At 39.9% G+C, this 15,765-nt stretch overlaps 1 protein-coding gene across 9 annotated transcripts in view; it reads right to left on the reverse strand.

The window, feature by feature from the left end:
* The window catches only part of itpr1b (inositol 1,4,5-trisphosphate receptor, type 1b), a 542,905-nt gene that overhangs the window by 188,436 nt on the left and 338,704 nt on the right, over positions 1-15,765 (reverse strand). For all 9 annotated transcript variants that reach the window (XM_072280628.1, XM_072280634.1, XM_072280631.1 and 6 more), the window contains 2 exons: positions 8,547-8,730; positions 4,046-4,299 (listed from right to left, as the gene is read on the reverse strand). In XM_072280628.1, coding sequence (XP_072136729.1) covers positions 4,046-4,299; positions 8,547-8,730 — 438 coding nt within the window. The remainder of the gene's footprint in view (positions 1-4,045; positions 4,300-8,546; positions 8,731-15,765) is intronic.

The following is a 15,765-nucleotide window of genomic DNA, read 5'->3' on the forward strand; positions in this document are numbered from 1 at the left end:
ATCCCACACCATCAATTGAAGGCAAATATGAGATCATTATAGTCATAGTCATACTTCATTGATCCCGGGGGGAAATTGGTTTTCGTTACAGTTGCACCATAAATAATAAATAGTAATAGAACCATAAATAGTTAAATAGTAATATGTAAATTATGCCAGTAAATTATGAAATAAGTCCAGGACCAGCCTATTGGCTCAGGGTGTCTGACCCTCCAAGGGAGGAGTTGTAAAGTTTGATGGCCACAGGCAGGAATGACTTCCTATGACGCTCTGTGTTGTATCTCGGTGGAATGAGTCTCTGGCTGAATGTACTCCTGTGCCCACCCAGTACATTATGTAGTGGATGGGAGACATTGACCAAGATGGCATGCAACTTAATTCAGTTTTATAATACTGAAGGGAAGATGACAGCAAGAAAGGGGTGTCTGATGTACCTGCATAATGAGGGTAGGACAGAAGAAGACCCATACTCCTCAGAGCACTAACAAAATTCGATGAGGAATGGGAACAAAGAGGAACAAAAAGAGAAGCTCCAGAAGTGGGAACAAATTCGAGCAGAAGCAGATTACGTATTACATGGACTTGTCATTTACTCCCAGGTAGGAATAATTTCATGACTAAAGTAAATGGATAGTCTAACTTGTCAAGCTGTGATTAAAAGAACAATCATTTACAAGAGTCATTTGCCAGAACTGTACACAAATACACTGAACTGAAATACAAACTTGTGAAACATTTAACTTCATAAGAAACCACCAATAAAATGGCTGTTAACTCATTTGACTGGACATGGCTCTGATCGCCAGTAAAACAGCCCTTGCCTGTTCTTTCCAAACTCTAAATTCCACTGCCCCCAATGACTCAGTTGGTAACTCTTATCAACTTCTGAAGGAGAAGGTTTGGCGATGAAGTCACCCTTTATGACCTGCCACTTGCAGATCAAAACTGAGGAACTGCCACATGATAGGAGATGATGCGTGTTGGATAAGTATATAAGATGGACCAGGCAGTCTGATAGCAATAGTAGAAAGAAAAGCAAGTGCTATAAGCCAGTATTCTGACCAATATTCACCCTTCTGTTATCACTACAAGAATGGATTGTCTGATTTTCATCTTTCTCCTCTTGGATATTTCCCTACCCCATCCCAATCAAAGACAGTTTGTTTCCACTCAGTTCAATTGATCCTAAGGTGATGGATGAGTCCAACAGACTCGGACTTTTCCAGAGAGGTGGGGCAAGAGCGGAGGTGCCTGATGGTTGGGAAGTTTGAGGGAGTGCATTCCTTCCACTGTCTACACACAGAATGGGCCTGGGATTCTCAAAGCCATCCTGAATACTTCTCCACTTTGAGCAGTTACTTTCACACTGGTTGTGAACATTGCTTATACTGAATTGTTTATCATTTTTACACAAACAGGCTAGGCAATTTGGATGGTACAGTAACTCTATGGCATTTTTCATATTTCAAAGTTATCTCTGATTGTGAAGCACTTTGCAATATCTTAGAATGAATGTGAAATACAACGGATGAATGGAATCCTCAAAGATTTCACAGGTTAAAATACATTTACAATTGGTAGATCAACAAAAGTAAATTAAAAGGTAAAGCAAGTCATTTTTGCCTTGATTTAGCAACAAGAATGACTATCTATATTTCCCTACAGTTCATGCAGATGTCTACTGTAAAACAGTTTCCCTCTATTCAAATTTAGACAAATTTCGCAAATGAAGGCCAAGACAAATCCCATAAGTGCTTTCCATTGGTCCTAAAGACAAGTAAGTTTCACGAGTTTGAACCCATCACTGAACTAGTTTCTCCTATTACCTAGGAATAAAGTTATCAATATATCAAAATCCTGCCTGGAACACCCAAAGCTCACCAGCAGCTACTATTGAGAAACAGAAATCAATGATGGCCATAATTAAGTGAAAGAAACCCAATATTGAAGAGACTGACTATTTATGGTTTTTCTCTGCTCTTATACATTCTTACATACATACTCAAAAGCTTAGCAGGCTCCTTGAGTCTCATATTTAAGAAACTTCAGGCCAATTTGTGCTTGATGTTTCAATCAACATTTTTGTGGCAGAAGACTTGAAAGGCAGCATATTTGGGAAAGGTTCATCGAACCGACAGGAAAGGAGGAGCTGAATGTCTTTTAAAATGTCACGCCTTGCATGCCGTATTATCTTGATGGAACAGTTTTGTTGAGAGTTCAAGTGACGTTCAAAAAATTCTGGAATGGCCTCCCTCACTGCGACCAACTTTCAAACTCCTAAACCAATGTGGGTAACCTCACTCACCTCAACTCTGAACTGACTCCTAACCTATGGGCTTGCTCTCAAGGACTCATGCTCACAATATTATCTATCTATCTATCTATCTATCCATGTATTGTATTTGCACAGTCTGCCTTCTTTTGCACATTGGTTGTTTTCAGTTTTGTTTGTGTGTAAATTTCCATTGATTCTATTGCATTTCTTCTACTGTGGACGCCTGCAAGAAAATGAATCTCAAGGTAGCATATGGTGACATGTACGTACTTGGGATAATAAATATACTTTGAACTTATTTCAGCTCAGCTGGAGGAAGCTGCCACGTGATCCACAAACAGGAGAGCAGATTTGACTGGCAGCGCAACAGCCTCTGTCAGAGAGAAGAGGGCAAGCTACGGAATCAAGTGCCTGGTTCCAACAGGAACAATCTTGCTTGAAAGATGAATCTCATCAGGTGAATCACTGAACCTGAAATACTTATAAAAGTATTATTTTCATCAAACTGTTACGACAACTTGTAAATCTCGGTGGCTCACCATGTAAGCAAGCCAGAACAGATTTCACCTAGCCCGGTTTTCTTCAGATGACAAACTTTTTGTGATAGTTAATTCACGAAAATTTGGTGATGCATCAGAAGAAAAGGACATTAGACCTATTCACCTCAAATATTCATTAGATGGTTGGACTATCAATTATCTAGGATCCTTGAAATGATTGGAATGGCGTAACTATTAATCGGGTTCACGGATTTTAAATAAACCTGCTAAGAGGGACTGTTATCCAAACATAACAGCAGCAATTAAAGCACTTAGATTTAGGCTTTCTTAATAACGAATATAACTGCCATTCCTCAAGGTGCAAGAGGCAGCCAAACCATCATTTATTTCTGTACAACTGCAAAAACAGTCCTCGAGCTGTACCCAACGAGTCAGAATCTAACGCAATTTGCTTGACTGTCACTATACATAGTTTTGAATATTAAACATATGTACTCCATATTCCCCATTTACATATACTGTCTCTAATTGTGTTTCCTATCTATGTATTAAATAGAAAGTTAATTACATTTGAAATATTTTTATATGATGTTAGACTTGACACCCTGGCAATATGCACACTCACAAATGAATTAATTTGGATAGTTGACTATATCACAGTTCATGTTAAATGCAGAAAAGTTTTCAACAATAAACTTTGGAACAGCCTCTAACAGAACACTGCATACTGACACACTTGCAAATCATGGCCAGTTACGTTCCTTTTTTTTGGCGCATGTGAGTCTGTGCATGTGCGTCTGCGTGTCCATGCGTGCGTCTGTGATGATGTCTTTTTCATGGCTTTTTACAAAGCGCTGAACAGGAGAGGGACTATGTGGCGTGCCACTCTTCACACAGACATTTTCACAGTATTTTCCCTCTATTTTACGAGGTCCAGTTGCGATCTCGACACTCAACCTGGCACGGATGGAAAGCATACGCGGGGGAGGAACCTATTAGTTTCGAACCCGGGAACCTCTGCTCCTGGGTCCAGCGCCGATGTCGTTGCGCCACCAGCCGGCTCGGCCAGGTACCTTCCAAGCCAGAGGACAATCAGAGGAAAGCATGACAGCTGTCCCTCTTCTAGAAAGCTTAGCATTTTAAATAGAGATCATCTTTTCACAAAAATCCCTACTAGGATGCAAACTCATCTTTGGCATTGATTTCAGTTTTGGACACAAAATGCTGTGTGGACATAACAAGAAATCCATTCAAAACAGGATACACATACCTGGAGATCTCGGTTATGGTTTTCACAAAGCAGTTGCATGAAGCGAAGAATTGGCTGCATAATGGCTATTACAGCACTCATCTCTCCGTCATCCTTGTTCTTCTCTCCAGAGGCTGGATTACCATCCGCGCCGGTGAAGTGGTCCTCTGGGTCGGCTTCCCTCCGGAAAGCGTTGTAGGCTTTCCGCGTAGCAGCAGAGGCCTCCAATAGCTGCTCTCGTACTTCATCGCTAAGTTGTGCTGAAGGTTCCTTGGCTGCATTTCAACACAAAGAACTGATTAGCCACGGTCTGGTTACGATGCCATAAGGTGGATGTGATTAAACTAGCGGGAGTGCAGAAAAGATTCGCAAAAGGTGAGGAAGTAGGATAAGCTTATTTTGATTTGGCCAGTAATGATATCATGGCTCCCTTATGCTATATAATATTTGATTCCATGATTACACAAATCATACTATCCTTTAGTCCATGTCTAGAGTATTGTAATTAGTTTTGGCTTCTGTGAACAAGGAATATATAAAGTCTCTGGATGCTGGACAGTTGAAATACTAACAGCTCAGATGAATAGGTTTTTGCTATGCAAGGGGTATTGCTGCCTGGACTGGTGATCTTGAGCAATAATGAAAGGCTGGATAGGCTGGGTCTGCTTCCCCTAGAAGTTGTTGAGGGGTGACCTGATAGAAGTTTATAAAATCATAAGGAATTTTAGGCTGGGTAGCTTGTCAAGAGTCTTTTTTTTCCCATAGCATAAGGGAATCAAAAACTAGTTTTAAGGTGAAAGGGGAATGACATAAAGGCTATGTGAGAGGCATTTTTTTTCATTCAGAGGGTAAATGGGATGAGCTGCCAAAAGAAATGATCGAGGCAAATATAATTACAATGTTTAAAAGACATTTGGCTAAGTATATGAGTAGAAAAGGTTTGGAGGGATATGGGCCAAGTGAAGGCAAATGGAATTGGCTGAGATAGGCACCTTGGTCAACATGGATATGCTGGGCAGAAGGATTGCTTCCATACTGTACAACTCCCAGCTGGCTAGAAACATTCCACTTCGATCACTTTGACAGACAAGACCAAAATAATTGAAGGAACTGCAAAATCAAATTGCACCAGAACTCCGTCCTCTGGTCTTTGCTCCATTTCCTTCATTACCACTGAAGTAGCTAAACCCTATTCATCAGAGTTGGGAGAATTTCAACTGTCCAGCAAATGAAGACTCAGCATATTCGCCATACACAACAACCAAAACTGATCAGAGCACTCTACTCAGGGACTAAAGGATAGTGAGCTTTATTGTGTAATAATAGAAGTGGAAATTGTATAACATATGTATGCCCTTCAGAATATCACATCAATGCTGGCCAAATCATAACAAGCGTATCCCACTTCCCACTGAGTGTCTACAGTAGTGTAGGGTGCTGGTTAGCATAATGCTATTAAGAGTATCAGTGATCACCGATCAGTGTTCAATTCCCGCCACTGCCTACAAGAAGATTATACGTCACCCCTGAAACCATGTGGATTTCCTCCAGGTTCTCAGGTTTCTTCCCCCTTTCCAAAGATGTACGGGTGAACAAGTTCTAGGCACTCTATGTTGTTGCCAGAAGCACGGCAACACCTGCAAGCTAACCAGCACAATCCATGCTAACTCCATTTGACGCAAACAATGCATTTCACTGTATGTTACGATGTATATGTGACGAATAAAGTTAATCCTCATCATCCTCGCCTTCTGCTACACAGGTTAGAATAGTTCAAGAACCCACTCAGGATTGTTTTGGTTTCAAACATAATTCGGGTTTCTGCTTCCATAGTCTTTGCAGACAGCAAGTTTTGAATCTCCACCACTCTGAGATAAAATGTTCCTGACCCCACCCTCTGTTTCCTTTACTAATAGCTTTAACTCTGTCTCAAAGCTGGAGCCAAGGGAAACAGGACCTTCCTGTTGAGTCTATCTAGGCCATTCAGAATTTTACACTCCTTGGTAAAAAGTCCATAAAAAGGAAATGACCCAGCCTAGCCTGTCTCCCTTGTGCTGTTTTATACTCTAGCACTGACACCACCCTTGTTATACTTTCTAGTACTTACAGTACCTACCCGTAATATAGTGCAGAGCGAAACACTGTCCTCCTATAGCATGCACTTTATGCAGTTCCAACCTGAATTTCCACTCACATTCTACGACATTAAAAGTATCCCTGCTACACCTTAACAGCATCTATCAGTTCTTCTAGCTTCAGAGACCAATGGGACATGTACTGTGATCCTTTTGTTCTTGAAGACTTCTCACTGTCCTACAGATTATTACTTCCTTGTATTTGTCTCCACACTTCGCCAAGTTCAATTCCATGTGCACACCAGACCTTATGCTGAATCCCACAGATAATGCCTGCGCACCACTGTCAAATCATTGCTGTCAATCTTTATCATTTACTTTCTGCCACTGAGGTAGCTTGAGTCAACTTGGCACCTCCCCTTGGATCCCAAATGCTCCCTGTTTCTTGGTCAATCATGTACCATGTCTGGCTAAAGAATGATATCAAAATCTAAAGCTTCAATTAAATATTGCCTATTTGGTAATTACTGAATCTGGTCAACTGAGTTCGTAATATATTTTAACACCTTATTTCAGAATAGTCCTGCGACACTTAATGAACCTAAAATGAATCAGTTACTGTAGCTACAAGACTCAACTGCTGGTCAGCAACTGTGATCAGATAAATAATAGCTCAATAAATCTAAAATTATCTATGTGATATTGTTGAAGGCAAATTAACATAGATTTGATACAGTGGTGACCAACCCATCCAAGTAGGAATGCAAGAATTTATCAATCGCAATCATATATTCACCTTTGGCTGAATAACTGGAATGAACAGTGATATTAATTTGACTAATTCACAAAATAAAACCTGTTCTGAAATGTTCTTATCCATAATCAATCAACGGAACGCTGCAACTGTATTCACCATTATTAAAATTCTAAGACAAATCCTTATTTATTAATTTAGACCCACTGAGCCATAAGTTTATTACCTTGTTTCCTGTCTAGAATAATTTGCAGAGGGTGCTAAAAGTCTCCCCTGAAACCAAAACTTTAATTTAATATTGAAATTATGCCTTTTTATATGTTCTCATCTCAGCTGGAATTAACGGGTACCACTGACATGAATTATTCCAATATACACTCTGTGGCCAGTTTATTAGCTACACCTGAACACTTGCTCGTTAATGCAAATATCTAATCAGACAATTGTGTGACAGCAACGCAATCCATAAAAGCATGCAGACATGGTCAAGAAGTTCAATTGTTGTTCAGACCAAACATCAGAATGGGGAAGAAATGTGATCTAAGTGACTTTTACCATGGAATGACTGTTGGTGCCATACCGGGTGGCTCGAGTAGCTCAGAAACTGCTGATCTCCTGGATCACAGCATTCTCCAGAGTTTACAGAGAATGGAGTGAGAAAGAAAATAAGACATCCAGTGAGCAGCAGTTCTGTGGGCAAAAATGTCTTATAAATAGAGATCAGAGAAGAAAAGTCAGACTGGTTCAAACTAGCAGGAATGTAACATTAACTCAAATAACCACACATTACAACAGTGGTGTGCAGAGGAGCATCTCTGAATGCACATGCAAACCATATAATTAGATGAGCTACAGCAGCAGAAAACCATAAATATACACTCGGTGACCTCTTTATTTGGTATAGGAGGTTCCTAATAAAGTGGCCACTGAGTATTTGTCGCCACATGCTTCCGATTGGTCTTCAAGAGATCAGACAGACGCAAATTTGAAGCTGCTAGCAGAGTTCTGAATAACAGCATTCAAGCTTGCTGTATTTCATTGAAATCTATTCAGTTGTGGTAGAACAATCTAGTTATTTTTTCAGCAGAGAAAAATCTTCTTGAATAGCTCCATGATAAACTTGAACCTGCACATTGCCACCCAATGCTCCCAAGGGGCATTCGGGATGATGGGCAAAGGTCAGAGAGATGTACAAACTTCCTGTTTGCAGAACCAGGCAAATATAAAAGTTGCTCCATGTATTTACAGCTCTGGAGAAAAGCCTTGTTTTTCAAATTACTGACAGTCTGAACTGTTCCCCCAGTGAGCAAAACAAGAATGAAATGACTGTCCTTTTAGAATCAAACAAATCTGTTTTTAACACCTACCGACTCACTGTGGCCTCACTTAGTTCTCTGATCAGTTTGCTCTTCTTAATTTCCCTGAACCTATTTGCATTTTTATGTTTATTTCCAACCAGAACAGCTTTTAAATCCGCTGCAGTGCTCTTAAGGTTGATTCATCTGTTGTGAAGGTAAAGGTACCACAACAAGCTGCACAGGCATCCCAAAATAGAATTTTAAGTACTACTTTCTGAAATCCTACCACAAATTAGCAGCTTCACATACAATTAGAATAAATAATTAGTTCCTGTTTTAGACTAATACAGTATGAATACTTGGTCAAAAACACCAGTCCCACAATTGGCTCTCACCTCTTCTGCGCACAGGCACATCCCTCTCTGAAGACTCATCGTCCTTCTTTTTATTACCAAGGTCACTGGTATTTACGGTCACTGTCGCTTTGATCTCTTGTTGTGCAAGCTTCATACGGTCATAAAACACCTTGAAGAATTTCTCTGATTTTTTGTCCTCTGTCAATCGGCAGTAAAATGAGTGCTGTTGAACAAGACAAGGGTTTAGATTTCAGTACACAAGATGATACTCATTACAAGTTCAACAACAACCTACACTTATATAACACTATCAACATGACACCCAGCAAGATTCACAGGATTGGCCATCAAGCCGCAGAGATATCAGGGTGGCTGATCATTGTTCAAAGAGGTAGGTTTTAGCAGGGGATTGATTTAGAGTGGAGAGATTTAGCAAAGGATTACTACAGGACAGATTGAACAGCTAAAAGGTACAATTGCCAGTAATGCAAGGCTGAAGATCACAGATGCATGAGAAACCAATGTTAGAGCTGTTGTGCGGTCAACAATATTAATTAATTTTTCTGCGCAACTATACCCAGTGTAAACATACTTACAATATGGATGTGATATGAAAATCAGCCCAAACAATGGGATTTTCACCGCCAGTATCATGAATCATTACCAGATCTGGAAGGGTCTAGGGTATTGAACAGTGGGCACAGAGACAGACCCAAGTTGAACTGGCATCATCCCAGAAATAGGCACCTGGTTGCTGGTACTAGGGAAATTGTACATGTTTTATTCACCAATCTTCCTCCCTTTCTCAGACCCCTGTCATACACAGAGTGTAAATAGTTGCACTCATATTTTAAAAAATCTGCATCTCCTATTTACTGCAAGAATTTGAGATTTTGACAAAGTCAAATTCACCACTTCTGCTCAGAAAAAAAAAAGACCAGGTTTAACCTGGCCTGAAGAGTTTTCAAATCAGCAACTACATTACAATTATTGCACAATACCACATTAAGCTGCATTAAAGTTAGATTAAAATTAATGAAAATTCAGTGGAGGCTTCAAACCTCGGCATTTATCCGATTTCAAACCATCGAAAGCCATTGGTATTTAAAAGATACAAGGATAACCAACCAACTTTGCGATGAGGGGGCTGGAGGAGAGAGAGTGGGAAGGGTGACAAAAGAAGGGAAAGCTCTCGTTATTTTTACTGAAGATTGAAGCAGGAGGTGTTAGCAACTGAAGCATAGATTACATGCATGCAAATAAGGATTCAACCAAATGTTGCCTGATCTTCTGAGTGATTCCAACATTTTGTGTTTTTGTTAAACAAATGTAATGTTGTGCTTCCTGCTACCACCCTCATTACTTAACACATGGGATAAAAATACTTTCTTTAAGGCGAGGAACAGAACATTCTTTGCAGATTTTCCAAATGGAACCATGTTTTACTGAAAAGATACATGGCAATGCTTAAGTTGGCACTCGTTTTACAAATGTGCAGGTCATGTGTCCACACCCTCATTGTCTGCAAAAGGCACTTTGACAGAGAAAAGGCAAATTAATTTTGTCAGGTCTTATTATCCAATTACTTCAGCAACAAGTTTCCCGTCACTGCTGCTACGGCTTTCAGATCAATAGGACACAGAACATGAATTACAGGCTGACCTGAACAGCTATCCTAACTCAGTAGAAGGAAAATGGAAATAAGTCCTACTAAAGTTGACCCCTAAATAAATTTCTGCCCGGTTAGTCCACTCAGTGGCAGCAATGAAATTTAAAGTGATGGTTCAAATTTGGGATTTACTGTAAAACTCTCACCCATAAGCAGATATATAGTACAGTACTCACAAAGTAAGTATTTTTCATGCAATGCCTATTAACTGGCTGTATCACTTCCCTCATTTGCCGGGATCTGCAGAGTGGTGCGGACAGCCCAGTGCATCTGTAGATGTGAACTTCCAACTATTCAGGATATTTACAGCGACAGGTGTGTAAAAAGGGCTTGAAGGATCACTGGGAGCCCAAGTCACCCCAACTACAAACTGTTTCAGCTGCGACCATCCAGGAAATGACACCGCAACATTAAAGCTAGGACGAACAGGCTCCAGGACAGCTTCTTCCACAAGGGCCATCAGACTGATTAATTCACGCTGACGCAATTGCATTTCTAAGCGATATTGACCGTTTCTGTTGCATATCTTACTGTAGACACTATTTATTACAAATTACTATTAATCTGCACATTGCACATTCAGATGGAGGTGTAACGTAAAGGTTTTTATTCCTCACGTATATGCAGGATGTAAGAAATAAAGTTAATTCAATATTGCACTGTACCACAGGAACATGTTCGTCACACAATTACATTTTATATTTCTTGTGAGAGGAACTGAATGGTTCCTTGAACCATAAAGGTGGTTCGCAGGCAAAAGGTGAATCTTGTGGTGGTTAACCTGAGATAGCTGTCAAAAGCAACTGTGGCAAGACTGTATGCCACATCATTGGAATTGCACTTCATTGCTTTAGCTCTGAGAAAATGGGGTTACCAGCTCAATTTATGATGTGCAGGGCAGTAAATTAATTCCATACTGGGGATGTGGGGTGTTAGAAAAGTGTGCAGACTGAATACAGCACATTCCTTGACCTATGATGGTCCACAAAGAATGTCATTAGGAGCCCAGAAGCCCATCAAACACTTCAGGCAGTGAACCAACTTCAGCACCAGCCTCCACTCCTCCTCCTCCACAAGAAAATTTAGAAGTAATGGCTTTAACTGCACTCTTGAATACAAATGATTGAGCTAGCTGAACAGAAGAAATCAGTCTTTTAAACTAAAATATGGGAACTTTTTCTAAATCCCATGATATTTTGCTCAACCGTACCCATCACTCGCATAAGATTAGCAGGTTCGTAACTCAGTCTCTGAACCCTTCAGTGAATCATTACTCCTTTGTGAGTCAAAGGAATCACTTGTGCACCTGAAAAGTCTCAGTTAAGTCAGGCATTCAGCCATTTTAAGTAAAAGAGGATTTTTAAGCCATCCTCTACGTTTCCTCCAAAATCATTCTATTTGCATTACAGTTGTGACGACATCTACCATGAAGCTCTTGCCTGTTCTACCCAATTTTCACTTCCTCAATTCATTATTAGAAACCTTGTAGCAGCACAGCTAAAAGAGCTGCTCTTTCACAGTTCCAGTGACCTGGGTTCAATCCTGATTTCAGGTATTATCTGTGTAGATCTTGCTCATTCCTGGTGACCTTGGAGGAAATTTCCCAGGGCACTCTGCTTTCTTCCCACAATCCCAAAATATGCAGGTCCATAGATTAATTGGCCACCATAAATTGACCCTAGTGTACAGGTGGGAATGTGAAGAGAATAAAATGAGATTAGAGCAAGTTTGTATTTGGTTTAGTATGGAATCAGAAGGTCAGAATTGATGTGGAGTTATAGATTTGTACAATGCAGAAACAGGCCCTTCAGTGCACCACAGCCATGCCAATCCTTTTACCCAGCTACACTAATCACATTTGCCTACATTAGATACATATCCTTCTATGCCTTGTTTACTGAAGTGTGTGCCAAAATGCCTCTTAAAGTGAATGTATCTAATTCCACCAGTTCCTCTGGTAACAATATTCAGATATCCGTTTCAAAAAAATCTCCCAAATCCTTTTTTAAAACTCTATCCTCCCATCTTAAGTCTATGCCCTCTTTTGATACACTTACGATAGGGAAAAAAGATTCGGCCATCTACCCCATCATTGCCTCTCACAATCTTATGTACTATTAGCCTCTCCTCAGCTTTATCCACACCAGGGAAGACAAGCCCAGTCTATCCAGTCTCTTCCTGACACTAAAGTTCTCCAGTCCAGTTAACATCCTGGTGAAATCTCCTCTGCATTACATCGAGTGCAACCACATTGTTCAGCAGTATTAACGAGGGCGCACTTTCTAACTTTCTGCTGTTAGTGATGTTATTCTGTTATTACCCTTCATACTGCATGAAGCTAGTGCAACTATCATCTTAATGGAAAACATTTTTCTCACAGTGGGGCAACAACAACATTTTGTTCAGTCTTCTGCAGTGTTACTTTTCCACTTGTTTTGCACTAAAGGTGAACATCACGTTCATTGTCCATTTTTAAGAGTTATAAAGAAACCAAGCAGCGAATACCTCAGTTCTGCCCGGCTTATCAACTATTTGATCTGTTCAGAACTGATGTGAAACAGCCTCATCTGTTAAAGGTTACGAAAGAAACTTTGTTTTCTTCTTTATATCAAAGAAGAATGTTTCATACCTCTCAAATTTCATTTTCTGTAAAGCCAGAATCCACCCAAATTTGAATTCAACATCTCAAAGAGCTCCTCCTACACTTGCGATCAAGCTCCTTCAATCATCTGATGGGCAAACTTGGTCTTCAACAACCAGCTAACATTTCTTCCTCTGCTATGATTGAAATACTTCTCTCATTGTCCTCAAACTGAAAGTACATCAGACTAATTACAATCAAACTCTGAGAATCCTGTTTCCACTGATCAGAAATAGTGGATAGTTTGGCATCTTGCTAATCCAGTACTGTTTGCCACATTTCCTTCCTGTTTATCTGGAATAGGATGAATATTGGTTCTTATACTCCCTTCAGCCTATTTGGTTCACTGCAAAGTTTATTATAATAGTGTAACACGTAAACAAAAAAAATCAATTAAAAGTATGGTGAGGTTTTAATAGAAATACTATTCAATACTTTGGAAAGTCTGCTAGTTCCATGTGGATTATCAGAATTTTACTGTATTCTTCCTTTGCCCCGAACATCTGTCATTTTGCTACTCATTCTTTCCTAGGATCTGACTACTCATTTGCTTCACTCTCTATGATGTCTTAATACCCAAAACCTTGCAATAACCACTGCTTCCCAATTTAGTGACACTCTGATTCAATCCAACTTTGATGGTGTTCTATAGCTCAAGTATTTATTTTAGCCCATGGTTCCAAGGAAGGTTGAGAGTGCCACTTGATATTCGTCTTCCATGCCCGTTACCCCTACACCTCATCTTACTTTCGATAATGACAACACTTTTACTTGGTATTTTCTGTTTTGCTGTGTTGTGTTCTGCCAAGCATCGTGGGCATGCCTTATTGTCACCGGAATGTGTGGTGAAACTTTGGGGTGCCCCCAGCACATCCTCAGACTGTATTGGTTGTCAATGCAAATGATGCACTTCTCTGTATGTTTCCATGCACGTGATCAATACATCTGAATTTGACGCATGGTGCTTGAGTTTTCTTCTCTTGATACTTGCTTTACATTAAAAGAATTAAGGAACATTTAAGTCATATTAAAAAAAATCTCCCTCTATTGATAGAACACAAATGTCTTCCCAGGGAAAGGGAATCAAGACCTAGAAGATACAAGTTTAGGGTGATAGCGGGAAATTATAAAATGAACCTAAGGGGCAACTTCTTCATGCAGAAGGTGGTGTGTATATAGAACAAGTTGCCAGGGAAAGTAGTTGAGGCAGGTATGTCAGCAACATTTAAAGGGCATTGGGATAAGTAATGCGTAGAGGAAGGTTGAAAGAGATGTGGACAAAATGGGATTAACTTGGGTGGGCACCTTAGTCAGCACAAATAAATTGGGCTGAAATGCTTGTTTGACTACTCTATAAACAGCAAAACTACCAGCCAGACACAATAGGCTTTCACTTAACTAGAACAATTCACGTTTCCTATTTCTAACATGGTGGCACAAGGCATCACCCATGTATCAGTGCAAAATAAGATGTTTCAGGAATAACATGCAATTTCTCTTAAATAATCTACAGGAATTCTCACAAATCTGTAGTACTTTTGATATTTCACCAACCCCCAAACCTTTCCGGTTATCATACTATTGCTAGTTTATTACACAAACTTGTAAGTGAGCAACATTTTTCATAAACACAACTCAGCGAAGTTGCAATAAAAAAAAGCACATCATTCCCAGCTCATTGGTGGAGATGGCAATGTAAACACCACTTCATCTTCAAGCAGGTTTGAGATACAAGAGACTGCAGATGCCAGAACTGGAGCAAGGAACAATATGCTGTAGGAACTCAACAGGTCAAGCAACATCTATTGGAGGGAAAGACCTGTTGACATTTTTGATTGAAACCTTACACCGGAACTGATGCAGAGTTTTGACCCGAAATGTCAGACTTTTTGTTTCAGTTTAATTTTCACCAACGCACTTCTTTCCAAATCACCCAATTTTCATTGCTAGCTTATCATATGGTTATGGGGAATTGTGTTGGAAATAAGACAACATTTTTTATCTTCAGAAATATTTCTCATCCCAAAAAAAGAGGGAAAAAATAACTCTGAGGAGTATTGAGGAATAGAAGGACCTTGGCATACAAGTCTATCGACCACAAAGGCGGCAGCTAAGATAGGGAAAGTAGGGAAGATAGCTGACCTTCTAAAATGTATGGAAGTCATGCCACAATTTTATGAAACATTGATTAGGCCACACCAAGAATACAGTGTGCTGTTCTGGTTGCCACACAATGGAAAGGAGATAACTGCAATGCAGAGAGCACAGAGGAGATTTGCCAGAATTTTCCTTGGGATGGAACTCTTCACCTACAAAGAAGAATAGATTGCTAGATATGCTTTTCTTGGAGTGGTGGAGGCTGAGAATGTAACCAATGAAGGAGTGCAAAATCATGAGGAGCACAGAGGGGGTGGATAATAGGAAACTTTTCCCCAGACATCTAATGACAGAGAGCATAGGTTTAAGCTGAGGAGTAAGAGAGGGAGAGGAAAACTTTTTTTCCACTGAGCGGGTGGTTACAGTCTGAAGAAACTGCCAGAGACCGTGGTGTAGACAACTGCGTTGTGACTTTTAAGCACATACGCAGGCACTTGAAACACCAAGGCACAGGTGGAAGATGGATTAGTATAGATAGGCACTTGATGGTTAGCATGGATACAGTGGGACAAAGGCCAATTTGTCTGCTGTACATCTATAAAAGACTTAAATGAATCACTTAATAAGTAGATTTTACTTAAAATATCAAATGAAGGCTAACAACAAAATACTCCACAAGGCTCATTACTTCTTCACCAGGACCAATGAACCAACTCCTAGTCTAAGTAAGCTTACTCACTACGTCTACTGTGTCACTGTATCACCAATTCTACATTACCACAGAGATAAAAAAAAAATGGGTCTATATACTTTGGAGTTTAGAAGAATGAGCAATCGTAATATTGGAACAC

Source organism: Mobula birostris, chromosome 16 (genome assembly GCF_030028105.1).
Source record: "Mobula birostris isolate sMobBir1 chromosome 16, sMobBir1.hap1, whole genome shotgun sequence".
Classification (NCBI taxonomy): domain Eukaryota; kingdom Metazoa; phylum Chordata; class Chondrichthyes; order Myliobatiformes; family Myliobatidae; genus Mobula; species Mobula birostris.